Consider the following 25,764-nt stretch of genomic DNA (forward strand, 5'->3'; position numbering starts at 1 on the left):
TCTAAAACCTCTAATTTGTATTAAATATATTTTAACCCGCCATATCATACTATAATCTTTCTTACATAATATTTTAATTATTATTACTTTGGTTGTATTTTAATTTATTGTATGTTAAATTGAGGAGATGTTAAATTCCGTATATCCTACAAAAAAGAATATCCGTCTCCCTCCGGAAGTTAGTAGAATTCTTTATTTAAGGTTTGTTTTAATATTTAATATATTTTCAGGAACCTTCCATATAAAATAACATCTGAAGAGTTATATGATATCTTTGGGAAATACGGCTCCGTTCGCCAAATCAGGAAGTGAGTTCCATTATAATAATTTAATATTTAGGGGTAACAGTGCTACAACGAAGGGTACAGCGTTTGTAGTTTACGATGATATATTTGATGCTAAAAATGCCCTAGACCATTTATCAGGATTTAACGTTGCCGGGAGGTAAGATCAACTATGTATAATATGTTTAGGTATTTGGTAGTTTTATATTATAATCCGGCAAAAGCAAATAAGAGAAAGGATTTGGATAAACAGGAAGCTGACTTAAGAAAAATAAGAACAGCAATGAACCAAAATAACTAAATTTTATCGCAGCTAATATAATTTAATTTATCATTTTTATATTTTAAAGATTATTAGAGGGATGGGATTATCTCTTTTTCTTTATTTTTTGAGTAATTGGATGATTGGCAATATGACCGCCTTTCATAGTATAAGGATTAGCTTCAACGATTCTGAAAATACGATATACCACATTCCCAACCATCATCTTATTATACCCGTGAACACTCACAATTAACCCTAAACAAGATTAATTGAGTTAGAGTGTGTAGGTACCAGTTCTGTCAACGTCTACCCTAACGTATTTAGAGTACATAGTACAAATTCTAGTAGCATCAATGCACTTTGAACCTACACCTAATCTGAACATTAAGTTAGGAAATTCTGGTTCAAAATATGCCTTTACACCTCTTCCATGGAGGAGAACTTGACCTACAAAACCTCTAGTCTGTTCTGATACACAGGACTCAATAGTCCTCGTACAGGTTAAATTCTTCTCTATATTTGATACAAAGCATAAATCCTTCTTCACCTCATCTCCGTCCTTTATTAACATTTGATAGTATCCAGTGTTACTCTTCTGGGTATCCCTAAATAATATTGTAAAATTTGTATTAGTACCTGAAAAAATAATTCGCCCTAAGAGACCTGATATTACCAGGCCATCTAGCTACATGTAGGCGGGGATTTAAGCTTATAGAAGGTTTGGGTTTCTCAGTTGGTAATTTGACTAGTCTTGAGTTGGTGGCTGTGTTTTGAACGCCGTAAATACTAGCTCCGTAACTTCCAGAAACGCCGTAATTGCGATAATATTTATTAAATAAATGTTTACAAAGTAAATCATTTGATATTTCAACCCTGGATCTTATTCCAGATAATATTAATGTGTTCATTGCCAAAAGTGTTAAATTCCATGAAATTTATAGATATTCTACAAAAATAAAAATCAATTGAGAAATAAATATAAAATGTATATAAATGAAATTAAAATAAATTTAAAAAATAAATGTTTTAGTATATAATTAGACAAATTAACCTGATTAGTATTTGCAACAAATCATGTAAACTCATTATGATAATTATTTTGATTGAGCGAATTATATTATATAATTTTATTTAAGTGTACTTATTAATATTTCTAGTAATCTTCTGTTTATTTTTATTATTTCAGAGTAGTTTTAGACTTTTCTTGTTTTTTCAGTTTAAAACTCGTATTTTAAATATAAATCTTTTTTTTTACTGATTTTTTAATTTTTCTCAGACTATGGAGTAATTTAGTTTCCAAATGTGTAATGGAATATTGTAAAAAACAATGTAAATATAGACCTTCCATGACTTATAAGATGAGTTTATTTAAATTTGGTTGTGGTAGCGTAGTTTAATGGATATCTCGCCAATTGTAGTTTCAGATGATGAAGAATCCCAAACACCACCAAAGAATCTTAACAACTTAGTGAATGGGACGAGTAAGGATTTTGATCGTTTGGATTCCGATTACAGCCCAGCTCCCAAGTTTTTATTAATTGACAAATCCTCAGGGAAGGATATAAAAAAAGGGCAAAAAACTCGGAAAAAACGTTACACCGCAAGCAAGGACTTTCTAGACTCGATACCGTTTTGGGTGAATTCACCAAAGGATGTAAGAGACATACCCTCACATATAAAAATGATATGTGAAAGACTAATACATGTAGAAAAACAAATTAAAAAATTCTGCGTAGAGCGCCAGGGGCTGCTATCAACACTCTGGAAGCTCGGAGGGGATGGCTATATTAACCTATTCCCAGACCCAGTTTTAAAATCGCTAACTTTTTACGGCGTTAGTAATAGCCCGGAAGAGAATGATATATATAAAGATGAAATGGAGATTCAAAACTCGGAAATTGAGGATAAGTTAGATTACAACAATTTGTATTCAACGAAACTAGAAAACGGGGATCTTAAAATGTGGAAATCCACCTGGATGACTAATGAGTCAGAGCCGTCGCCAGTTGAAACTCCAACCCAAACTCCAACTCAAATCCCAACGATTAAAACTTTTGTGTCAAATTATATTAGATCCTGTGGTTCCTCAAGTGATTTCGGGATAACCACGGGAATGAATGAGAGCAAGAAGAGTGGCTACAGTAACGAGTCAAATGAATCCAGATGTTCTGATGATTATGATAGAGAACCGATTGAGTTTTTCAAAAATCTCGACTTCTCAAAGTTAAATGAATCAGATTTGGAGGCATGGAGGAAATTTTTCGGACTCAAAGTTTACCCTCACACAGTTACACATATAAATCATTATTATATAATTATATACTTAAATTAATAATTTGTTTCTATTGTTTAATGAAAAATAATGTAGAAAATGTCGGATTCGGATATGGTTAGGGAGTTGGTTAAAATTCGGGAACACTTGTTGTCGTTTATTAATGTGTGATTCCACCCCCTCGAGATTCCAACAAATATTTTTTCAGTTTCAATTGTTGTTGATTCTGATTCTCTAAAATGTTTATATTATGTTAATTTTATCGGTTCTATTCATATATGTTACAGTAGCATCAAACTCACTCTGTGTATATTTAAACCAAAATGCAAGTTGTAAAAATAGCTTAAATCAGGATTATAATAAACAGAATTACACATTTCTAAACCCGTTAAATATAATAAAGTCCTGGGGGACTTTTAAAGGAAAAGATGAACGTAAAGTTGATTATGACGACGATCAGATATCCAGAACAATAAATTTACCGAGGAATGTTTGGCCTTCTTTCCCAGACGTCAACGAGGCGGGAATTGAACGGCAAGAAAGAGTACAAAAATACTGGGAGGAACGAAATGTGTACTCTAAATTGTTTGAAGAACGGTTGTTGCGTATTTTAAAAAAATCGAAGAAGTATAAATTTTTGAGAAATCAATTTAAAATTATATATGATGGGCCTCCGTATGCAAATGGAGTTCCACATTTGGGCCATTTCCTGAACAAAACCATAAAAGATGTGTTCTTAAGGTTTTTCTTGCTAAAAGGACGTTTGCCCATAATGATCCCAGGCTGGGATTGCCATGGAATGCCAATAGAGCATAAAATTTTAAAAATGTACAATACTGATGATAATTTAGATAGAATTAACACCGAGTTGATTCCAAATTTAAGGGCCAAGGAGGAGGAGCCGGACCCTGAAATCCACGAGATTTTCAAGTCCGTTGAACACCCGCTCTTCACTCCCGAAGGTTTAAAGTATGTAAAAAAGTATATTAACAAGATTGAAGATAGGTCTGAGGCTGAAGAGGAGCAGAAACAACGAGAGGATAAAAAGAATTGGAGTATCTTTGTGAGAGATAAATGCCAAGAATTGGCCTATAGAAGTATAAAAGCCCAAATGACATATTTTAAAAACGCTGGAATTTGGGCCTTCTGGGACTATTACTACGCTACTTATCACTCTAGATTTGAAAAGCAGGTCATGACCACATTCATGAAGTTTTTCGATAGTGGCCTCATTTACAAGGCCGAACTGCCACAGATTTACAGTAGTAAAAGTAAGTCAGTGTTGGCAGATTCTGAAGTGATTCAGAAGACTAAAAGAGTCCTAACCTCGTTCATAACATTTAATGTGGATTTAAACTCCTGTACAAGAGGAGTTTTAAGGAACCTTAAGGAAAAGATGGAAGAGTTGGGCTTGAAAGACTTGAAGTTAGTAGCCTGGACTACTACCAGTTATACGATTCCAGGTAATAAAGGATTAGCTGTAGATTCAAAAGGAGATTACCATTTATACAGAAAAGGTAATTCACTGTACATAATGAATGATTTACCAACTAACTCAACAGAGCCTTTTTGGTCAGAATTTAAGCCAATACGGGACTTAAATCAGTTAAATCCGACAACTGAGCCAAAAGAAACTCAATTAAACAAATCCACAGAATCAAATGGAGTTAATTCGAAGGAATTTATAATTGATGGTTACGACTTGGGTAGTTTAGAGTATTTTGACCCAGTCTACGGTCACAAGTTTAATGTATATTACGGTAGTTATGTGGACTTTAAAAAAGGGACTGGGATAGTCCATTTAAGCCCGGCACATGGTTTTGATGATTATAACACAATTAGGAGAGATGATAGGTTTGTTTCAATAAAGAGTAACACTGGTTTCAATTTCTGTAACCTGTTTGACAAGGACGAGAATTTTTACCCAGATATCCACTTCGGACTAATAGGAATGAACATAAGAGATTTCAACGAGAATACCTTGGCAGAGTTAGTGGGAGATAATTTGCTAAAGTATGAATATAAGGATATAGATGTGGATGTGGATTGGAGGTGTGAGAATCTAGTTCACACAAGACTGACAAACCAGTATTCACTATCACTGCCTCAGAGAGAAGAGATTTTACAACTGTTAAACAGCGTTAGAATAACACCCGGTTCCGCGCGTAAATATTTAAATAATATAATAAGGGCAAGGAATAGAGACTGGTGTCTGTCGAGGCAGAGGTACTGGGGAGCACCAATACCATATGAAAATAATGAATGTTTGATGTTGCAAACATCACCTGAGGAGGGTTTATCTCAGAAGGTTTGGAAGAAGTCAGAGGATATTTTAAACACCATGGATGTCTGGTTCGAGTCAGCAATGGTTAGCGAGCATACAATTGACGAGGCGATGTACATCATTAGCCAAATTCTTAAAATGAGCCGATACAAATTTAGTATTAGTGTTGATGATCTTCTTAAGAAAATTAAAATCGAAGATGTGCTCAGAAATTCGCAAAAATACGTAATTGAAGGGCAGGACCAAAACAGAGGCTGGTTCCAAGCACTTTTAATCGTTAGCATGTTGACAAATACAGCTGAAAAGTTATCTAAAACTAGTGAATTTGACCAAAGAACTAACAGGATAATTAATAATGGTAAGCCTGTGGAAAAGGAAATCGCACCCTTTGATAATTTGTTTACACATTTCTTTGTTAAACTAAAGGATCAAAAACTTAGTAAATCGAAACAGTCTTCTCAGCTCGATCAAAATGTTGATAAGGCTTTAAATGGAACCAAGGAATTAGTGCCGGTTAATAAGGACATTGATGTTCTATATTATGGATATAAGCCAGGAGCTGGTGATAATAAAATCAACCTTGAATTTAATCAAATTAAAGAGAAGATTAAGCCGGGATATGATATACCACAGTTACTCGAGCCATCTACTACTAGTTCTGATACCTTGAGTAGTAAAGGAATTGAAGAATTAGATCGGGAAAGTAATATGTATATGAATGTAGATTTATTGCGTACATTAGTTTGTAATAATGACTTCTTTAGTCACGATTTGGAGCTGTCCGTTGATTCATTTAAGTCCTCACAACAACTTCAAAAGAAAATTGTTAATTGTTTCAAGTATATTATTGGTGTTTTAACAGAACCTAGCCCTTCAGATAACTCACTTGTTGTTGACTCTGTAAAAGATGACACAGGTAATTCACAATTGGGCCAGGATAAAAAAGGAGATTGGGGTGTATTTAGTATACCAGAAGTTCGTTCTTCTAGATTAAAGAAATACAAATTGAATGGAATGGATCTGTACTTTTTATCCCAAGGATACTCTTTGGCAGAGTCATCAAATGAGTGTTACCAGAGGGGTCAATTTTTCAAAGTTCTAGGCCTGGTTGATAAGTTTATAACTTCACTCTCCAGTGTTTATTTATCGTACATTAAAAACTTTTTATACGTGTACGACAGAGAAGATGAGAAGAATAAAGCTATCAGATTTGTGCTCGTGAAACTTCTTTACATACTTCTGAGGGTCTTGGGACCAATAGTTCCTCACTTGTGCGAGGATATTTATAGGTCAATTAACCCTGAAGCGCTGTCACTATTCAGAAAAGGATGGCCAACAAGACCCGAGTCGCTCAAGGATCTCACTGAACTAGTTGGCATAGCATTAACTGTTAGGAAACTAATCAATAAACAGCATCCACATGCTAATAACTCTATTCTAAAGCTTGAAAATAACCAAATTACAGAAATCTTAGGTCAACTAGAGGTTCCTTTTATTCAATTTTCACAAGTAGATACTCAATTTTTTACAACTAGATATTCAATTTTCTACAACTACATATTCAATTTTCTACCAAAATATGAATATTCACACGGTAATTTAATTTGTAGAACGAACATAATGTCGATTTGAGCTTATTGTTTAACGTGGCTGGAGTAGAATTTGTGGATAAGCTGAAGAACGGTCACGGCGATGGAGTTGTGAAGTATGATTTGGTGAATTCTGAGTATAAAAAGTGTAAAAGGTAAAAATTATTGTTACACACTCATCTTTAGATGCTGGCTGTTTAAGGAAAGTGTTGGAGAAAACCTGCTCTGTAACCAATGTCAGGATTTTTTAAATAATTACTACACTAAAACTAAGTAATTTGTTACAAAATTTTAATGGAAGGATAAGTTATTCAAGTAAATATGACGAATTTTAATACGATATTAAGTTGTTGGTATAACAAAATTAAGATGCGATGGATTCCAATTTCTTTCTCTTTTGGTATGAGTAGTACCTGAAAAAATTATAGCCCTGGACTGAGGAGTTGCACAAGTGACAGCTGAAGAGTAGAAGGTTTCGAGGTTTCACCACCAGTGAGAATCGCATGAACAGAATACTGTATATGCATAAAACTCCAGTCATTTTAGGGGAAATAAACTCGGGATTCTTTGTCACTTCAGTTAAACCGGCGATAACAAACCCCCAGTTGGCAACTGGGCCCCAAAAGTGAGAAGACAAGAAGTAGTTTTTAGGCTTCATTATATTTTTATATTTTTACACAAATATTTACACGGAATTTATCCATTAAACCGCTTAATTTCCCCATACACCTCTCCTTTACACCATCAGTCCAGCACACGACTACAGAATATACACAATAAATAGAAGAATACACATAAAAATAGAATAAACATGAGTAAATAATACAAATTATAAATTAGAGAATACAGATGATAGTATAAATTATACATGTGTAGTATATTATTCAAATAATTTGACAAATTTGAACCCTCCCTCTAGGAAAGACTTCTCAAGACGAATTATAGAGTCTTCAAAGCCATAAAATACGTAATGAAAGAGAGAGAGATAAATTCCAGCGGCGCTGTTAGCGTATAGAGCCATTGACAAATAAAGACAGAAGAATATCCATTCGACATCGTATGGTAAAACCCATTTCAAACTCTTAAGTAGGCCGTAAACATTAAATAATACCCTCGAATTGTTGTTATAAAGACGTTTTAGCCAGTCTGGAAGACTGAAATAGAAATCTTTGTGTTCGTTATAGACTAGTAACTTTCTATAGGTTTCTCTGTATTCCAGGGGTTCCAGAAGGTATTGTAAGTCAAGGAACCTGGAAAAATTGCCGTAAAAGAATAAATAAGCCAGATGTTCAGTCAACGAAAATAAAAACATGGAGAACACAAATTTAGATAAAAATTTCGAGGTTTCGTGGTCAACCATGAATGACCCGGTGTTCCAGTTACTTTTCATGAGTTCATATTGTAAAAGAGTCATGACACCTAATCTTGTAACTGTAAACCCCTTCGAGAATCCACTCAAAAGTTTATACATTAAACCTCTATCCACCTTTGCAAGATTATTCGTCATCCAGTTTGTGTTTGTTAGAAAATTTGACTTGTAAAGTGTGCTTAAAAATGCTCCTCTCAGTAGCAAATTGCGAAACAAAAGATCAACTCCTGAAAGAATTAGTCCGAATTTAGTGTATCGTTCAACGCTTCCCTTTCCAATTTCACCCTGGAATGCCCATTTATCCCTTAGTTTCTTAAACGCATCATCTGATACGGCAAGGTAAAAAACACTACCCCCAATTACAGTGCTAAAAAATGTGGTCATAAACAATACGCAGAGATCTGATTTACCCATGACTGAAGGAACCAGAGATAACCTTAATGCTCTGAAGGAGTGTTTTAGTGCTCTTAACATTGAAGGTGAGGGCTTAAATGGGCATACCATAAGTGCGGCCTTACGCGTAATTTCATCATAAGCCTTCTTATAAGGACCATTCTTCAATAAACTCTGTGAATCTCCCTTTCCTCCTAAGCCCTCAATGCTTTGTATTCGTTCATTATTTCCTGGTTTATCATTATCTATGCCACTATCATCAGTGGTTTGTGTGTCATTATTTATTAAGGTAAGACTCCCATCATTATTTAGTGGAGTGTTAGTAAGATTCTCACGATTGGATGGTGAATAGTTTAAATTTGTGTGTATATCAGTGGAATCACAGTTGTGTTGTCTGTTTATATTAAATTTATGGTTGGTATTATCACCAGTGTGTGTTAAAAGTTCCTAAAGTTAATGTTGAGTAAATTACATATGGAATCATACCGTGGTGAGTGACACATTTTTAGAATTTGCCAATTTAGATGAAATTGATCTTGCCGATAATAATAGAAGAAATAACAAAGGTAACCGCATATTATAGGTCTAAATTACATCATAAATAGGTGCAGTAAACAGTAGGAATCAAGTTTAAAAAAGTCAGGATGAAAAATTCTTACAGACGATAATTACAAAAGTATTACATTATCATCAGAAAGAATTTGGTCCACAATAATAACCCAGATGTGTAAGATATTTATACCGATGTATAAACAAATTTTTGAATATATCTTTTACGTATCCCCACCAATGATAAAAACAGAGTGAAAACAAATTAATCCCCTAAATAAGTAATTTTGTATATTTTGTTAAATAATTTCAATATATAAAGGGGGAAATAGTATTGTATATTATTAACATCTTAATAAATTAATTTTAAATTAACCCAAAACATACCTAAATCAATCATAAACTATCCTTAAAAGCACCCCTAAATCACAACAAATTAACCTTATAAATAACTAATTTTTCTAATTGTAAATTAATACTTAAATTGTATAAAATTTAGCTTAATAAAAATGTCTGCTCTTGGTATGCCTCCACATTTGTTGGTCCTATTTCAAGCTAGGCCGCCTTTACAGCATGTAGACCCTTTACCTAGTAAGCCAGTAAGACAAATTGATGGTTTAGCTGGGTTTTTAGACTCTTTTGATGCGGAAACTCCTCCAAAAAAAGAACCATTTGAAACACCCAGACAAAGAAGAGATAAAAGAAAGCGAGAGACGCTTCTTAAGTATAAAGAGGAACTTAAGAAAAGGGCTTCAGAATATGACCCATCTTATGATCCTAGATTAGCAAGGGGAGGGACCTCAAGTTGGTTAACACATGACCCTTACAGGACACTTTTTGTGGCAAATATCGCATATGATGTTACTGAAAAACAGTTATCGAAAGAATTTCAAACCTATGGTAAAATTAGAAGAGTTCGTATGATTCACGATCGGAGTAATAAACCAAGAGGATACGCCTTTATAGAATATGAAAATGAACGTGATATGGTAACTGCGTATAAAAGAGCAGATGGTAAAAAAATATCAGGAAGACGTGTAATTGTTGATGTTGAAAGGGCAAGAACAGTAGAAGGCTGGCTTCCCCGCAGATTAGGAGGCGGTAAAGGTAAATCTAGGGGCGCACCTCCCAAATTTTATGATGGAAAACCTCTTGTACCAGATAAGGAGAAAAAAGAATCTCATAAAGAATAATCTTTTATTTCGTCCATAATTTTTTCACTTCATTTATTTTATAATTTATTCTATCCTCTATAGAATTTGAATAAACTTTATATTATATACTGTGTTAATGTAATTATCGTCTAATTTTGTTAATGATGATAATAAAAATTGTATAATGGATTTGCATCAAGGAATTGATGTAGAACAATACTTAAAAAAGGAAAAAATTGGTATAAACTTAAAAAATAATCAGGATTCATATTTATATGACCTTGAATTGGTCCAAAAAATTAAAGCCTCTCCAACTTCTTACGTTTTCGTATTTGAATACTCTGAGGACATTCGAGATGTGGTAGAAGTTGACGTTTTTTCAGCTTTTAGGTTCTTTGGTACACACGACAAACCTTCAATTCCAGGCACCTGGTAACTTTACACAAATTAACACCTGTTCTTAGGAACGGCATAGTTTTAGATGAAGAAGATCGTCAAGTAAAAAGGAATTATACGCCCATTTATATCGACGTTGAGAAAAGATTGGTTCATTTTCTTATTCGCATATACTCTCCGACAGATTCATACCCCGACGGAGGGAAATTCACAAGATATCTGGACAAATTTCTACCATCGGAATCAATATCATTCACACCCTCAAAACAGTAACTCACTATTATAGTATACCACTATTATACTCCATTACATTATTAAATATGATAATTAATTTGTTAGAAAGTACAAGTTGATAAGTGATAATACAATAAAAGTATTGAGTAAAAAGGTTGAATTTGATACCCTAAACATAGCTGCTGGCGGTACTGGTATAACGCCCTTTATAAGGCTTCTGAATTACTACCAGGATTTACCCTTTGATATTCACTTTATATACTCCAACAGGTCAGTAGAGGAGATAATGCTTAAACCTCTTTTTGATAAACTTGCAAGCATTAATAAAAGGTTTGAGATTACATACTTGGCATCAAGAGGAGTATCATCTGAGGACGTAACTATTAGTAGAATAACAGAGGAAATCGTGTCTAAAAAGTTTGCTAACACTGAGAAGGCCTTGTGTTTATTTTGCGGTCCTCCAGGATTTAACGATTTGTTATTTGACATCTTGACTAATCTTAAATTTAAAAATATTTACAGATTTTGATACCACTGAACCCATGAGTGATGGTCTGAATAAATTCATTGCCAAGGCAATAGTTTTATCGAAATTGGTAAAACTAAGGCTGTCACAGCCCATGCTCAAGGGGAGTGTGGAAGACTCAAACAAGAGTCTTAGCGTCTCCATAAAAGCAGTTTCTTTCCTTTCTAAAATTGTTCCAATTTTGAAGTTATCGCAAGCACTTTCAAACAAGTCCTTGATATCCTCAACCGTATCAAAGGGCTCTAAAAAGATAGGAACAGTACGATTACACAACAAGGAGGAACAGATTTGGCGTGTTTTAAGGCCTGGGTATGAAAAACAAACTAAACACCTAAGATGGAGAAAATGACCCATTAAACCATATACTAAATGTAGTTACATCTTAAATATACAATAAATACATATAATAAATATTTATATGCTAATATAAGATATTAGTCATTTCTAAGTACAAGTTCCCAAAGTCGTACATTTCCGTAAATTAAGAGAGCTACCTCCTTCATCATAGTCCTTACATTCTTCTTAGTCAGGCATGAAATGCGATAAAAAGGTATGCTTTTACTCTGAGTGTAAGTTTCAGCATGAGAAAAAATCTCATTGTCCGACTGCACCAAGTCGATTTTATTAGCCACGAGAGCCACTACAGGTTGATGAAGCCCGGTGGTTTGGTTCCTACTCAGCAAAAGCTCAGTTATTGTGATGGCGTGGTAGTACGATTCAACAGAAGTTACGTCAAATAAAACCAGAAATGACATTCTCCTCTGGCCTATTGGGGAATAACTGTCACCCTCAACAAATGGCGACTTTGGAGCATCATAAAATGCAAATGGAATATAATTTTGAGAATCATCAAAATATTCATCTAAACCAAATTATTTAAGTTATTTATTGGTTAATAACTAGAATGATGGAGTAAATGGGTGTGTTACATCGAATACTGCGAATATCCGTGAAATGGAGCAGGTCGAAATCGGTAGTGGTGTCCTCGATTTCGAAACAAAATGTCTTCGTCTCATCATGTGAACCTTCAAAATCCGCTCCAGAAGATAGCTTATGTACATAATAGTATAACCTAACACAATAGATAATTGAGTATAAGTTTAATAGGCTAATATATAGTTAAATGTATGTATAAATGTGTACTCGGGTAAATGTGTATGTTTATAAACTGAAGGTAAAACGTTATTTACAAGTGAATTTGCCAGGAATGTTTTCCCGCTGTGTACAGGTCCCAAAAGACTTAGTCTGAATAGAGGAATTTCAAGATTATCAACTATAACTTGAGGCATTCTATATGGTACATTAGAATAATAAAATAAAATTAAACAAAAACGTTAAAAATAAAATTTTAATTTTAAAAATAAATTTAAAGCCATTCTATAACAGAAAGAAGAAAATAAATGTGTTAATTCTGAAGTTCCGTTCCAGCATTAGTAGTTCGTGGAGTTCATGACATTAATTGGGTAATTATTCTGATAGGAAAATTCTTCTGACCACTATTTGTGTTTAATTTTAGAATTTTTTATTATGTAAAATATTACTGTTGATTTATATTAATAAAATGATTTATTTTGACTTTGAACCTTAATATAACAGTCTTTAAGTAAAATCGTTTACAACTGTCTCAGTTTAATAATTTATAGTACAGATTGAGAATGGATGAGCTAGTGGATGAATTAGAAAACGTTATAGAAGAAGATTCAAGTAATGTTGGATCAGTGGAGGACGGTAACAAGGCTTCTGGAAGTTATACCAACTCTCAACTCGAGGATGACCTCGAAGGCTCAATAGCTGGAGCTAACACTAACCTGAGTGATTTTACTGAAGCTAGTGGCTCCAATTTGGATAATTACAATAAGCCAGAACCGACAAAACCGAGTGAAACTTTAAATGGTACAGAAGTGAAATTTGAGGATTCTAAATCCTTTGGTAAGAAAGGTGTTGAAGTTGGCCGTATTCTGGCCAGACGTGGATTATTTTCCTCAGATGTTCTCAATGAGGAGACTTTGTTTACAGGAAGTACCAGAGCACATGACTATCAAAGGACACGTCGTTATCAAGCTGCTGATACTAATGTGAAGGACTTAAATGACCCAGGCCTTAACGACAAGAGTTGTGTTTTACGTTTGCCGGAGTATGCTGCAGATTTGGTTAAGGAAAGACTAGCAAAAAGTGAGCCTTTGGGGATTACAGTAACCCCTACTGGAAGGTATGATTTCAGAGAATACAAAGTTGAGATAAAAGGCCTAATAACACCTTTATTTGCAATTCTGGGTGAACTTCCGTGTGTTATTGAGGCTCACAAGACGCTTAATAATGACTTATTGTTCAAGTCAGCTGATATTTCACAACTGATGATCGCATATGAGAAGGATCAGGCTGAGAAGGTGGCTGAGATTTTAAAGGATAGAATGTGGGAGTGGCCAGACGGCTTAACTCCAGGTACAAAAAACATTAGAAAGAGGAGATTTAAAAACTACGACGATTATTCAAATGAGGAGATAAAGGAAGCTGAAAGGGAGTCGTTGATCCTAATGAACGGTTTAGTGAGAGATACATACCACTTTGAGATTAAAACTACTCAGGATGTCAATGACCTCGTCGCCAGTTATAGAGCTGGAAATATTAAGGAAAGAGTTATTGGACCAGATGAGGACGTTGCAGTGTATATAAAAGCTCTAGAGGAACAGGAAAATGAAGAGTTTCCCGATTTATCTGAAATCATGTTCGACTCCGACATCGGCAACATACCAAACAAATTCATTTACAATAACATTAAAAACAGGATTTTCAACAACCCTATTTAATCTTACTACAATATTACAAGAGTTTAATAAACAAATTTAATCTTACTACAATATTATATACAATTTGTCATGTATATTAATCGTAAATTTCAGTATCTCGGAAGCTTGGAGTTATAAGCTGAACGAAAGATGCGATAATGAAGGGGAAGAGCAGAGGAAACACGTTTGAAAAGATAAAGTAAAAAGTACGTATAAGCCTTAATGTAGAGCTTCTGCTGGACCTAACGAAAGTTATGCAGCCTAAAATTTGATTATAAAGTCCTTAAAGCGTGTAGATAAACTAATAATTTAACTAATCTGTATGTATTAATTAGAGTGTATAGGAGTAAAATAAAAAATACGTGAATATCTCGAGCAGAGTTTTAATCCGACTTCCAAAAAAGGTCTTCCTAAAGTTATAAATAATTGAATTCTGAAACATACCCAAAATTAGCCTTATAATGGATAAAACTAGGAGAGTTCCATAGATTATAAAGATTCTTAGTCTGTATTCAGGTACGATATATGACTATAAAAGAAATCTTGAGAAAATAAAAAACTTACGTCAAGAATTCTGGAGATTTTGTTAAAAATACGATCAAATGAAAAATTCTCCATTAATGTATAAACCAAATAATCATTTTTAAGTAGAATAATTTAAATTTTTTAAATTTAAAAATAAAACTAATATGCATTGTGACTTATGAGTATGTAGGGAACGCAACTGAGTGAATTTTGTTATAAAGTATTTTTTGTATTTTTAAATAACATTAGCCAATTATATGAATGTAAGTTTAGTTATGTGTAGACTTCTAAACTCATTTAATTTCTAACTTACAGGTTGCCGTGGAAGGTTGCTGTCACGGTGAACTCGATAAAATCTATGAAAGAATCAGAAGCTATGAACTAAAAAACAGTACTAAAGTGGACATTCTACTTTGTTGCGGTGATTTTCAAGCAATAAGGCACGAAGATGATTTGAGTGAGTTATCATGTCCTCCTAAGTATAGAGACTATCGCGATTTTAAGGATTATTATAACGGCCTAAAAGTTTCTCCTGTATTAACAGTTTTTATCGGCGGCAATCATGAAGCTCCTGACTTTTTAAGAAATTTGTTAGTCCCTAATACCATCTTATTCATCCACACACCTTAAAACTTTATTTCTTTTATTTTACTTAATACCATTAATTAAACGTTAATTTACATATTTATATAGTTCTAATAGTCTATTTACACAATATTAAGCATAAAATCCTGAATATTTCTTAATTTTAGTTCAGATATTTCGGAGGATGGGTGGCTCCGAATATATACTACTTGGGCCATTCAGGAGTATTAAACTTCGGTGGGTTAAGAATCTCAGGTATTTCAGGCATTTATAACCTGAATGATTACACTAAAGGTATTTTATACTTAAACATTTTTTGAAGGCTACTTTGAGTCAAGGCCTTATACTGAGCAGACCAAGAGATCCTCATATCATATAAGGGAATTTGATGTGAAGAAATTAAGCTTGGTTTGTTATTTTTCTTTATACTGTTATCTATTCTATGATTGTGTGGATAAAATATTGATTAGATAAAAGATAAAGTTGATATTTTCCTATCTCACGACTGGCCTGCCGGTATTGAGAATTCTGGAAACTTGGACCAGTTACTAAGAATAAAGCCATTCTTTTATGAAGATATAAAGAATAATACTTTGGGAAATCCAAAGTCTAGAGAACTAATGGAGAAAATAAAGCCAAAATTTTGGTTCTCAGCTCACTTACATGTAAAATACGAGGCTGAATATAAACATGAAGATGGAAGTACTACTCAATTTTTAGCGCTGGATAAGGTTCTTCCATATAGAGAATTTTTAAGAATTATTCAAATTACTCCTGATGATTCGTCAAATAAGAGGAAGTTAGATGAAACATCTGAACCCGTTGAAGATACACTGAAGCTTTGTTATGATAGGGAATGGTGTGCAATTCTTGTGGCAAATAGAGATAAAATGCCTCTGAACCAATTTTCATCCGTCAACCCAATCACTCTCAAGTATTCACATACTTAACTATGGTGTATAGTTAACCAAACTATAGATATAACGAGCCCTGTGTAAATATATTAGTGTTAATGGTAGTTTAGTGAGCCTTTGGATGAGGATTATAAATTTGTGGACCAGAGGTTCAGTGAGTCTGGTTACGAAACTGTAACGCAGGATGGAAAGACTTTGTTTGTTATCCCTTTCAAGGCTGACTCTCATAAGGAACCTGAATCGCAGAGGGAGGCCTTTATGAATCTCTTGAAGCTCCCTACTAATAACTACTTTAGCCCTGGAACTCATGATAAAATGACTGTGAACTTTGTTGAATGATTTTATTAATTTACACAAATAATAAACTTAATATTAAATAGGCTAAAGTTGAATAATATTAATATTGTTTAAAATGGCTGGAAATTAGAGTTGAAAGAAGTTTAATAGTACATAATTCATCAATATCAGAAAGCTCAGTGGTATCAGGTTCTTTAGACTTAATCATTGACGATCTCCTGAGAAGAGATCTTCTAATTCTCTGAAGATCATATGAAACGTTTTCAGTCATGGAGTGGAGTTCATCTAGTATTAGTAATATAATAAAAAGCCATTTGGCTCTGTTTCTGAGTAGGGGACTGCCTGGAAACTGACATATCAAATCTCCCAAAGTGTGTAAACAATCTTCCGTGCAGGCGTAATTAATCCCATCATTGCACAGAGTTAAAATCGTAGGAGGTTCTGAGTCCATTAAACTCTTCCACATCATAGCTTCATCTTCCCTATTTAAATTCAAACTTCTTACATTACAAGTGTGAGTAGTATTGGTGTTTATAGAGGCAGAACTGTGATCAGAGTTTGGAAGATCGTGGGTGTGGTTGATAAAATAAGTTCTGGCGTAATTATAAATTGAAGAAGACAATTTATCATTTTGTATTCCATAAATCGATGCGATGTTTGATTTTAATAATTTAAAATACTTAAGTTCATCCTCAGTGAGTCTAAAACCTGAATCTAGTTTTTGATATTCCTCATCAATGTGAATTAGCCTGTTAAATAGCTTTGTTGCCTTGGAATCTTCTGCTAAATCACCTTCACATGGGTCGGATTTTTTCAGTTTTGGTGTATCAACAACAACGACTTTGGGAAGAGAGTCGTTTTCAAGTTTTACCTGGTTTAAATAAGTATTAACATCCATTTTAGTGTGGAATCACAGAGGGAGTGACATGATTGTAAAATTTTCAGGTATAATACACCTGTATACACAGTTGTATCTATTAAATACAACAGTATGTATAAATTTTTATGTATAAAATAATTTTGTTTAAGAATCGGGAAAAGAAGGTTAATTAATCAGATACATTAATAACAATTTACTCATGCCCCCACCTAAAATTATTTATTTTTTATAATAATGATCATCATCTAGCTTCGTTTTTGTTCTTGTTAAATTTCTTGTATTTTAGGTTTTTATATTTTTTAAAATGTTGATGTTACTTGAGACCCCAGCCGGCTACGGCCTGTTTAAATTAACAAACGATAAAATGCTAGAATGCAACGCGGACGAGGTTTATAAATACTTTGAAGACTCCGATACCGCAAAATCATCGTATGCTTCCTTACATATATTATCTTAAACAGTTATTGACCAAATTATATGCCGTAAATTCAATTATTATACATACAATTTTATTAGTTATTAGCATCAGTTAATAATTGTTCAGTGTATGTTTGAAGTCATTTATGAAGTTTAAGAACAGCGAAGATGCTGTGAAAGAGGCAAACTGCCTGATAGAATCCAGACTGGGAAAAGGACTCCGTAAATTTCTAACCAAAAATATTCTGAACAAATCTTTGACTGACGATTTGGCGATTTGTGACAAGGCTTTGGGGATGGAAATTCAGAAAAACCTGAACATAAACGTCTGCTTTAACCAGAAGACTAGTGAGATAATCAGAGGACTTCGTATGCAGTTTCATGAGCTTGTAAGTGGGCTTTCAGAAGAGGACACAAGGTCAATGGCACTTAGTTTATCGCATTCTCTGACCAGATTTAAGCTAAAATTCAGCCCTGACAAGGTCGATGTCATGATAGTGCAAGCTATAGGCCTGTTAGATGACCTTGATCGTGAGGTTAACAAGTTCGGAATGAGGCTTAAGGAGTGGTATGGATGGCACTTTCCAGAGCTTGACAAGATTGTGTCAGATAACCTCTTGTACGCCAGAGTAATAAAACGCATAGGAATGCGTGAAAATGCTAAAAACGCTAACCTCTCTGATATACTCCCTGAAGACGTTTGTAAAGAGATTGTACAGGCCTCTGAAATTTCAATGGGAAGTGAGATATTTAAGGACGATTTGGAGTCGATTACAGAACTCGCATCAAGACTTGAGGAGCTTCTGGAGTACAGGCAAACTTTGGAAGAGTACCTCAAGTATCGCATGAACGTGATTGCACCGAATCTTACTTACATGGTCGGTGAGCTTATTGCCGCCAGGCTCCTATCACACAGTGGTTCCCTGATGAATCTAGCTAAACATCCTGCCTCTACAGTCCAGATTCTTGGTGCTGAGAAGGCGCTGTTCAGAGCCCTTAAAACAAGGTCTCACACACCTAAATACGGTATAATATACCACGCTGGACTCGTAGGACAGTCGTCGCCAAAGCATAAGGGTAAAATCTCCAGAATTCTGGCGGCTAAGCTCGCTCTCTGTGTCAGGGTCGACGCGCTTGGAGAATCTGACAAGCCCACAGTCGCGCTTGAAAATAAAAAATACGTTGAAAATAAATTAGTACAGTTACTTTCCGATGGAAATCAAAAACGTAAACTTTTTAAGCCAACAATCAACACCGATAAGAAAAGATTAAAACAATAATCTTTTTGACTCTTTACATGGTTTTTTCTCAATTTTTCACATTATTTACACTAATTATGAATAATTTATCCTATAAATAATGTTTATTTGGGTGTATTCACGGTAATTAGGGCACGATTGACCCCTGATTCAACTGCAAAGGTAACGTGTATCACGAACTTATGTAAACTTGGCACTTAATAGTATTAATATAAATAACTCTACAGATGTGATAAGTAGTGTGTAATGTGTATTGATAGAATATTAAGGGGAGGATAAGCTCAGGAGCGTCATTAAGCTGAGCGCCAGGAGCTTAGGAGCGGTCATGAAGGAGCTCTTTGCACCTTTTTGTTTTTGTCCTTGAGTAGCTTCTCCTTCGGAGTCGGAGCCACTGTCTTGAACGAGAGGTTTCTTTTCACCAGGACTGCTTTCAGCTTGTCCAGCGAATGCAAAGGCTACAAAGCCTGCTAGCAAAAAAAGTAAGAGGGAGCGGATGAACATTTTCAGGACGAGTAAAAGCAGAGAACCAAAGTCTTAACAAATACTTAGTGAATGATGATGGGGACGCAATAATAGAGCGTGTAATGTTGGGCATTGCCATCCCGTGTGCAGGGAGATGCTAGGCATGATGCAATTACATTGATTACATTTGTGATTAATAGGTTCTGAATATGTGTTTTTGGCCTATGCTGGGCCTAATTTTGGCTAATTTTGACTCAATTTTGTGAAATCCCACCTCCAAATTCGACGCAAAGTCTTCTGTGATGGTTTCCTGTGTCTAAAACCAACCCTTAATCCATCAATAATCTGCCATGGCAAAATAATCGAATGATCGAAAAAATGGCCCATTTGCCAAGTTTTTACATTTTTTTAACGTTTTCAGAAGTTTATGATGCTATCGAGTGTCATTAATCTGCCGTGAATTCGAGGTTTCTCCCAGTGTTTTTTTCAGATTCTTGGCCCATTTGGTGAGACAAACCTGAACAAAAAAATATAACATGACTGAATAAAGTTACATAAGAAATGCTTGAAAAAATCAACAAACGAATTTGAATTAGCTAGCTGAATCGGCCGTTACCTGCGGGATGAGTGAAGTGGCGAAATTTTACTTTTTTCCATCTCTGCATTCTTTTAATCAATAAAGTAATTTTATTCACATTTTCAGTGAAATTTCAAAATTTCAGGCCATGACTGTGACAAAAAGTGATATGCGTTCTGTCATAGTGTGTTGTCGTTTGAAATTTCTAGATCTGGGGAATTAAACGGCACAAAGTTAAATTTTTGAACTTATTTTCACGTGATTTTTTATAGAAACCTGCAAATAGATGAATCTTGAATTTTATAAGGATTATGGCCTTAAGTGTCAGAGGTTTAGAGTATCTATAGTTTATCTTACCTCTAGTGGATATTCCTGGAAGCTTTTCCTTCAGAAATTTTATGGCTGAGAAACTATACTGCGATTTCACAAATTTTAAGAGATCTTCAGGGATAGTTTGAAATTTAACACTACTTTCACACAACTCGAAAATTTACACATTTCCAATAACAATTAATTGAAAAGGTTATTAAGTTAATCTGGATAATAAAAATTTACTGAAGAATCGTTAAAGTACGATGGGGAACAAGCAAGGATTGGAACGAGCCAAGCTGTAAAAGAGTAAAAATAATAGTAGCATGTAGTCATAGGAGTTGATAGTATATTAAACCATGTAGTATTGTTAGGGATACAATACTCCTTGATGCTAATACGTTAGTGTGTGAGAGTGTGTGCGTGGGATCGAGCTTTGAGGTTACTTGAGGCAGAACTTGACAAGGAAGACAACGAGAGATGCGACAACAACGAAAACGACAACGACAACAACCATAAGGACGTACTTCTTCTTGTTGGTGTCCTCCTTCTCGTCAGTGGGAGTGAGGTCGAATCTCTTCTTGGAGGGATCCTCAGTGAAGGGCTTGTAGGTAGCGAGCCTGTCCTCACCAACTTGAGAAACGAAGTCGTCCATCCTCTTCTTGAAAAGCTTCATGTAACCTTCCTCGGAGTTCTCATCAATGGTGGGAACGAAGACCTCAGCCCAGGTGAGTTCAGGTGTGAGTCTGAAGTGAAGTCTTGTGGAAACCCAGGCCCAGTTGTAGTACTTCATCTTGATGAGGAAGGGGGCGAGTTCACCTTTCCAGAAGACCTTGACGTAGTGGACGTAGTCGCACTTCATATCCTGATCCCTGCCAACTCTCAAGAGACGCTCGCCGAAGTAAACGTGCTTTACATTGACGTATTCCCAGCCCTCTTTTTTAAAGGTGTATGCCTTGTATCCCTGCTTGTCACTGTCGAAGTGTTTTACGACGAGTCTGTCAGTGGCCTTTGAATCTTTGTCGATATCAAGAGAGAGACCCTTTTGTAAGGTGGCTTGCCCAAAGATAAGGGCGGACTTTAGCGCGTGTGTCAAGAGGACAAAAAAGAAAACCTTAAAATATTTATTCATGGGTGGATAACTAAGAGTATTGAAAATAAATTTATGATATTAGTGCACTGCAGTGTTGGTGTGTTAATTACTATGGGGTCAAGGATTTACTGTTTGTTTGGATTCCGGCTCCCGAGCACCCTAGAAAACCTGCCCTTTGACAATAATTCTTAGCCCTGGAACTCCCGAACAGAGCAACTCCGCCTCTGCCCCCGACTTACTCAGCCAAGTGCCAAACTATAACAAATGTGTAAGACCAAAAAAACAGTTGGAGCGGAAATCGGGCCAAAACCAGAAATTTTTTTACGTAATTTGTCTCCCTCAAAAAACCTGAACCTTCTGGGCTTTATTTCGTCGTCTTCCTTGCCGTAGTTCATGTCCCTGCTCTTCTCGTGCTCCACAATGTCCCTCACCTCAAACAGAACGTCGTCGAGAATCATCCGAAGGTGACCGGTGGTTATATTCTTCTCCCAGTAATATGTCCTCTCTTCCCGCCATTTTCCGCTCCTGGTAAGCACGTAGGCCGGGTAAACCCGGTCCTCCCAGCCGTGGTACTTCTTGAACCGGATCATGATGGGAGTGTTGTACTTCCAATACGACTCTATGCGGTATATGTAATGTAGAACAATGTCGTTGCCGTCTATTGTTATGGCCTGATTCCCAAGTCTAACACCTGAGACTGAGAAACAGTCTGGCCTCTCAGTAAAGAACTTACTGTACCCCTCCGGGCACAGGACCTTTGTCTTTTTGTTCGTAATCATATGGGTGCTGCTCGAGTCCGTGGCTCGCCAGTCTATATCCACAGTTACGTAGTAACCTCTAACTAAAACTGATGCGTAAATAATTATGAATAAAATTGACGTGTAATCTCGCTGCATTTAAATTTTAATTTTTTTCACTGAATTTTAATTGCATATTTTACATTTTCGCGTACATTAAATTCAAATGTGTAGAGGAATTTAGCCAAAATTGACAATGTGATGTAGTGCTAACGGATAGGTAGAAAAAAATATTAAATTTTAAATGCAAAACTTTAAATAAAATATCTTACACGCTTTAAAATTTTAAATTTTAAGCTCGATTGGAAATATTCCAAATAATTCCATCCACTGGAGGAATTTTATAATACAACTGAATTAAACTCTATTGAGCCCTGGTTTCAATGAATTCATTGATTTTCTACACTTTAATGCATTTGTGATAAAATGTTGATGAGGAATCACTGGGTTAAAATGACAAAGAGAACGGGAAGGAGGAGAGAGGAGAGAATTGAGTTTATGTGGAACGACCCTATGCCTGTGATTGGTCGATCTTCGGGAATCTCACCCAACTCGTTTACAATGTCAGTTAACACATTTTTAAGCTCAGCTCCGGAGAGCGGTAAATGCTTGGATTGTTCCTCAGTCAGGTCGACTTTGGCCCAGACTTTCTTGCTCGTGAGCTTGTAGTAGATGAATATTTTATTGTTGACGGTCCTGGCCTGTTTGAAGTATAAAAGGACGGGAGTCTCAAATTTCCAGAAAACGCCGATTTTTTCCACTGACTTAGCGCACAGCTCCTTGGTTCCAGCCTCCAGCTTCTTTCGGCCAAAGTAGATGTTGGTAATGTCGAAAAGGCTAGACTGCTCGTAAATATGCTCAGTGTAGCCTTCAGGAGCAATGGAGACGATGTCCTTGTTAACTATATAGTGTCTTTCCCTAGGATTTGTAGCGTCCTTGTTTATATCAATTGTAACCTGCTCATTCTTCTCCCCGCCAACGCCAATAATCCCCAAAAACACAAATACACAAATTAATCCAACATTAAAGCGTATCAACATTTAGATAAATTTATATAAATATATAAATGTGTATGAATTTGCTATGGGGAGTGAAATTAATTAAATTAGCTGCTATTCTTTGAAATGTTGAACCTTTCAAGATTAATTGATCAGTGTTTATCTGAAGGTTTTAAAATTTTTAAAATGTGTAAATAAATCGAGCCGATTTCCGACGTGGGTAATTGACCGACATGCAATATTTTTCAACAATTTTACTCTTCTACATTAAATTATTTTTCTCAAGTGACTGCGTTTAGTTTTATTAAGAATCGTGAGTTTGGTTGATTTTCACGTTTATTTCGGGTGATACGATTGAGGCTCAAGTGCTCCGATTAAAATCATTTTCCAATATTAAAATCATTTTCCAATATTAAAATTTCTGATTGTATTAAGATCATTTTGCAATATTAAGATCATTTTTTGAAAACGTAGTACGCGAGGAAGCCGAGTAGTAAAAGGACGAAAATACCTCCAACTGCGGAGGCGATGATGATGAGTAGCTTTTTATTTTTCTGGCCTTCCTTTTTATCTCCGTCTGGAGTGATTTTGGGATTTTGACTTTCAGTGAATTTAAGTAATTTTTTCAGGCCAGCGCCACTGATTTTGCCGTTACTGTTTGCTTCGAAGTCGCTCTCTTTCACTTCCTTCCACACGCCTTGAATTACATTGTAGTACTCGTACTTGGAGTGAGAACGTTCATAATCGTACCTGAAGCAGAAAGCGAGAATTTGGTCATCGTTCCAGTAGGAAAACACGTCGTAGACGTAGTTCCGGCTGATGTCGGCGCCGTTAATCCTCAAGTTGACGTTATTGTAGAGCACATCAGTAACGTTAAAGTAGTGCCCGTGAGTGTCTCCGAAGATAACAAACTTCTTAAAACCAGCTGGAACATCTTCATTGTTAGGTGTGTTCGGTACGACTTTGCTGGGTGAGTTTGCAGCGCTTAAAGTTAAGTCCAAAGTCACGTTCCTTCTCGATATTGCCGCAGAAGGCCCGGCTGAACACCTCAACAAGTTAATCAACAATAACAAAACATATATAACCTTCATTTTATTATTAACTCTGGCTTTGTAAAACTATTTAAAAATTAAGTTAATGTGTGCTGGTTTCACTGTAAAGAAAGTAATATTAAAGATGATTCTAGGGTAATTTTCGAAATTTACTTGAAAAATATTATAACTAACGAGTTTTAATAGAAAATATTAAATTTGTATATCTGAATTTGCTGTTGTTATGTCTTGATTAATGATGTGCACCTGGGTTTAGGCCTAGGAAGCTAAAGCCTTGGTGCAGGGGGAGCACTGAGCCCATTGTTAATAGTAACAGAAACAGGCCCATTCTCAAATAATACCGAAGGTTTTAGGCGCTAAATTGGTACAGCTTGTTTGTTAAATTAGTTTGTTTTTCCGAGATTCCTTCACGATTCAACACCATAAACTAGCGTCAAAATTATCAAAATTAACCCTTCTCCCATTAAAAATTTTTATCAATTTATAAAAATATTTCGGCCATGATTTAGCTTATTTTCCTCCCTTAGTTAGTGTGAATGAGAATTATATTACATTAGTTATGAAATTTTAAACACGTGACTCTAAGGAGTTATTCAAGGCTTTTTTTCAGCTTATTTAGCCTTTCCTCTATTAACTTTATCTTCCTACCAAGGGCAAATTTCTCAGTTTGCTCCTTGGAAGAGACCATTTGAGAGAAATATTCACTGATCAGATTCTCAACGCCTTTGAAATATTCGTTCCTATAAACTATTCTAGTAATTTTTCCTTACTTTTCCTTCTCATTTAACGACGTTAAATGACTTAATTCGTGCTTTAAAATCTGCTTATCTATCATTCTGTCCCTCTTTGTTACACATTTATCATAAATTATCTAATCAAATTTTTATACCATTAATATTAATATTGTGAATATTATTAATATTGTGAATACTATAAATAGTGTGAATAGTGTGAATAGTGTGAATATTGTGAATGAATATTTGTGGAGTACGAAGTGATGTTTGCATTTTGAGAGTCTGGAGAATTTGGGGTTATTTTCGTCCTTGTTGTCCTTGGCCAGGCCCTCTATTACGCATCTGTTGAGCCTAAAGTAGTCCTGATCGCAGAGTCCAATTTGGTCCAAGTTAATTAGACTAAATTCAGAATTTTGAGAGTTTTCCTCAGAATTCAGAATCTCGGCCACAAATGGAAGTATCAGTGACCTCTTGGTTGTAAGGGAATACTTGATAAAATTTGGAAGGATAGGAAGTCTGTGTAAAAAGGGAAAAGACTGTAATTCGTGAACTTTTAACCCTGACTGACGTTCAACTCGTTCCTGTAAAACTTCTGAAATCTTTGATTTATCAAAGATTCCAAACTATAAAATCATTTTAAATTTCTAAACTACCATGAAACTTCTCCTAAACGCATCAAACGGACCATCTCCCATTTATCCAAAATATTAAATAATTATACTAGACAACATTTGCCACAGAAATAATTATACTAATAACATTTG

The 25,764-nt window shown here is 35.1% G+C and overlaps 18 protein-coding genes across 18 annotated transcripts; 8 read left to right on the forward strand and 10 right to left on the reverse strand.

Annotated features, from left to right (window-relative positions):
- The first annotated feature begins 13 nt into the window (after window positions 1-13).
- On the forward strand, window positions 14-624 carry SF3B6 (Splicing factor 3B subunit 6). The gene is made up of 4 exons (XM_061305405.1): window positions 14-201; window positions 231-308; window positions 340-444; window positions 474-624. The coding sequence occupies exons 1-4, from the start codon at window positions 128-130 to the stop codon at window positions 583-585; spliced, it is 369 nt and encodes a 122-aa protein (XP_061161373.1). The 5' UTR covers window positions 14-127; the 3' UTR covers window positions 586-624.
- TpMuguga_02g00540 (uncharacterized protein) lies at window positions 605-1,589 on the reverse strand. Its single transcript, XM_760013.2, has 3 exons — window positions 1,186-1,589; window positions 841-1,154; window positions 605-804 (listed from the first exon to the last, which is right to left on the reverse strand). Exons 1-3 carry the CDS (start codon window positions 1,455-1,457, stop codon window positions 653-655), a joined length of 738 nt encoding a protein of 245 aa, XP_765106.2. The 5' UTR covers window positions 1,458-1,589; the 3' UTR covers window positions 605-652.
- A 49-nt stretch (window positions 1,590-1,638) lies between these two features.
- Window positions 1,639-3,016, forward strand: TpMuguga_02g02655 (uncharacterized protein). Its single transcript, XM_061305600.1, has 2 exons — window positions 1,639-2,821; window positions 2,918-3,016. The coding sequence occupies exons 1-2, from the start codon at window positions 1,946-1,948 to the stop codon at window positions 2,990-2,992; spliced, it is 951 nt and encodes a 316-aa protein (XP_061162146.1). The 5' UTR covers window positions 1,639-1,945; the 3' UTR covers window positions 2,993-3,016.
- A 55-nt stretch (window positions 3,017-3,071) lies between these two features.
- On the forward strand, window positions 3,072-6,971 carry ileS (tRNA synthetases class I family protein; the record flags this gene model as incomplete). The annotated part of the gene is made up of 3 exons (XM_061305406.1): window positions 3,072-6,590; window positions 6,716-6,849; window positions 6,881-6,971. 3 exons carry the CDS (start codon window positions 3,072-3,074, stop codon window positions 6,969-6,971), a joined length of 3,744 nt encoding a protein of 1,247 aa, XP_061161374.1.
- A 49-nt stretch (window positions 6,972-7,020) lies between these two features.
- On the reverse strand, window positions 7,021-7,420 carry Mpc1 (Mitochondrial pyruvate carrier 1). The gene has a single exon (XM_760015.2). It carries the CDS (start codon window positions 7,350-7,352, stop codon window positions 7,059-7,061), a length of 294 nt encoding a protein of 97 aa, XP_765108.1. The 5' UTR covers window positions 7,353-7,420; the 3' UTR covers window positions 7,021-7,058.
- Window positions 7,421-7,556: 136 nt separating this feature from the next.
- On the reverse strand, window positions 7,557-9,251 carry TpMuguga_02g00543 (putative integral membrane protein). Its single transcript, XM_760016.2, has 2 exons — window positions 8,943-9,251; window positions 7,557-8,903 (listed from the first exon to the last, which is right to left on the reverse strand). Exons 1-2 carry the CDS (start codon window positions 9,030-9,032, stop codon window positions 7,575-7,577), a joined length of 1,419 nt encoding a protein of 472 aa, XP_765109.1. The 5' UTR covers window positions 9,033-9,251; the 3' UTR covers window positions 7,557-7,574.
- Window positions 9,252-9,277: 26 nt separating this feature from the next.
- RNU1 (U1 small nuclear ribonucleoprotein of 70kDa MW N terminal family protein) lies at window positions 9,278-10,201 on the forward strand. The gene has a single exon (XM_760017.2). It carries the CDS (start codon window positions 9,515-9,517, stop codon window positions 10,196-10,198), a length of 684 nt encoding a protein of 227 aa, XP_765110.1. The 5' UTR covers window positions 9,278-9,514; the 3' UTR covers window positions 10,199-10,201.
- Window positions 10,202-11,702, forward strand: CYB5R3 (Oxidoreductase NAD-binding domain protein). The gene is made up of 3 exons (XM_760018.2): window positions 10,202-10,591; window positions 10,624-10,824; window positions 10,895-11,702. Exons 1-3 carry the CDS (start codon window positions 10,344-10,346, stop codon window positions 11,316-11,318), a joined length of 873 nt encoding a protein of 290 aa, XP_765111.1. The 5' UTR covers window positions 10,202-10,343; the 3' UTR covers window positions 11,319-11,702.
- A 39-nt stretch (window positions 11,703-11,741) lies between these two features.
- Window positions 11,742-12,737, reverse strand: TpMuguga_02g00546 (Ras family protein). The gene is made up of 3 exons (XM_061305407.1): window positions 12,459-12,737; window positions 12,245-12,387; window positions 11,742-12,177 (listed from the first exon to the last, which is right to left on the reverse strand). The coding sequence occupies exons 1-3, from the start codon at window positions 12,602-12,604 to the stop codon at window positions 11,750-11,752; spliced, it is 717 nt and encodes a 238-aa protein (XP_061161375.1). The 5' UTR covers window positions 12,605-12,737; the 3' UTR covers window positions 11,742-11,749.
- A 68-nt stretch (window positions 12,738-12,805) lies between these two features.
- On the forward strand, window positions 12,806-14,379 carry TpMuguga_02g00547 (TAFII55 protein conserved region family protein). The gene has a single exon (XM_760020.2). The coding sequence runs from the start codon at window positions 12,971-12,973 to the stop codon at window positions 14,120-14,122; it is 1,152 nt and encodes a 383-aa protein (XP_765113.1). The 5' UTR covers window positions 12,806-12,970; the 3' UTR covers window positions 14,123-14,379.
- TpMuguga_02g02490 (putative integral membrane protein) lies at window positions 14,181-14,800 on the reverse strand. Its single transcript, XM_061305580.1, has 4 exons — window positions 14,666-14,800; window positions 14,546-14,630; window positions 14,464-14,511; window positions 14,181-14,362 (listed from the first exon to the last, which is right to left on the reverse strand). Exons 1-4 carry the CDS (start codon window positions 14,717-14,719, stop codon window positions 14,199-14,201), a joined length of 351 nt encoding a protein of 116 aa, XP_061162147.1. The 5' UTR covers window positions 14,720-14,800; the 3' UTR covers window positions 14,181-14,198.
- A 19-nt stretch (window positions 14,801-14,819) lies between these two features.
- On the forward strand, window positions 14,820-16,464 carry dbr1-a (Lariat debranching enzyme A; the record flags this gene model as incomplete). Its single annotated transcript, XM_760021.2, has 6 exons — window positions 14,820-14,889; window positions 14,942-15,216; window positions 15,384-15,505; window positions 15,534-15,619; window positions 15,682-16,145; window positions 16,236-16,464. The coding sequence occupies exons 1-6, from the start codon at window positions 14,884-14,886 to the stop codon at window positions 16,462-16,464; spliced, it is 1,182 nt and encodes a 393-aa protein (XP_765114.1). The 5' UTR covers window positions 14,820-14,883.
- A 58-nt stretch (window positions 16,465-16,522) lies between these two features.
- TpMuguga_02g00549 (uncharacterized protein) lies at window positions 16,523-17,472 on the reverse strand (the record flags this gene model as incomplete). Its single annotated transcript, XM_061305408.1, has 1 exon — window positions 16,523-17,472. Exon 1 carries the CDS (start codon window positions 17,318-17,320, stop codon window positions 16,523-16,525), a length of 798 nt encoding a protein of 265 aa, XP_061161376.1. The 5' UTR covers window positions 17,321-17,472.
- A 28-nt stretch (window positions 17,473-17,500) lies between these two features.
- NOP5-2 (putative nucleolar protein 5-2) lies at window positions 17,501-19,202 on the forward strand. Its single transcript, XM_760023.2, has 2 exons — window positions 17,501-17,731; window positions 17,847-19,202. Exons 1-2 carry the CDS (start codon window positions 17,607-17,609, stop codon window positions 18,997-18,999), a joined length of 1,278 nt encoding a protein of 425 aa, XP_765116.1. The 5' UTR covers window positions 17,501-17,606; the 3' UTR covers window positions 19,000-19,202.
- Window positions 19,203-20,658: 1,456 nt separating this feature from the next.
- On the reverse strand, window positions 20,659-21,484 carry TpMuguga_02g00551 (putative 23 kDa piroplasm membrane protein). The gene has a single exon (XM_760024.2). The coding sequence runs from the start codon at window positions 21,456-21,458 to the stop codon at window positions 20,769-20,771; it is 690 nt and encodes a 229-aa protein (XP_765117.1). The 5' UTR covers window positions 21,459-21,484; the 3' UTR covers window positions 20,659-20,768.
- A 945-nt stretch (window positions 21,485-22,429) lies between these two features.
- TpMuguga_02g00552 (uncharacterized protein) lies at window positions 22,430-23,256 on the reverse strand (the record flags this gene model as incomplete). The annotated part of the gene is made up of 1 exon (XM_760025.2): window positions 22,430-23,256. The coding sequence occupies one exon, from the start codon at window positions 23,254-23,256 to the stop codon at window positions 22,657-22,659; it is 600 nt and encodes a 199-aa protein (XP_765118.1). The 3' UTR covers window positions 22,430-22,656.
- A 413-nt stretch (window positions 23,257-23,669) lies between these two features.
- Window positions 23,670-24,305, reverse strand: TpMuguga_02g00553 (putative integral membrane protein; the record flags this gene model as incomplete). Its single annotated transcript, XM_760026.1, has 1 exon — window positions 23,670-24,305. The coding sequence occupies one exon, from the start codon at window positions 24,303-24,305 to the stop codon at window positions 23,670-23,672; it is 636 nt and encodes a 211-aa protein (XP_765119.1).
- Window positions 24,306-24,855: 550 nt separating this feature from the next.
- Window positions 24,856-25,756, reverse strand: TpMuguga_02g02425 (uncharacterized protein; the record flags this gene model as incomplete). The annotated part of the gene is made up of 4 exons (XM_061305572.1): window positions 25,654-25,756; window positions 25,258-25,623; window positions 25,037-25,137; window positions 24,856-25,006 (listed from the first exon to the last, which is right to left on the reverse strand). Exons 1-4 carry the CDS (start codon window positions 25,693-25,695, stop codon window positions 24,856-24,858), a joined length of 660 nt encoding a protein of 219 aa, XP_061162148.1. The 5' UTR covers window positions 25,696-25,756.
- Window positions 25,757-25,764: the final 8 nt, after the last annotated feature.

The sequence above is a fragment of the Theileria parva genome, chromosome 2 (genome assembly GCF_000165365.1).
Source record: "Theileria parva strain Muguga chromosome 2, complete sequence, whole genome shotgun sequence".
NCBI lineage: Eukaryota > Apicomplexa > Aconoidasida > Piroplasmida > Theileriidae > Theileria > Theileria parva.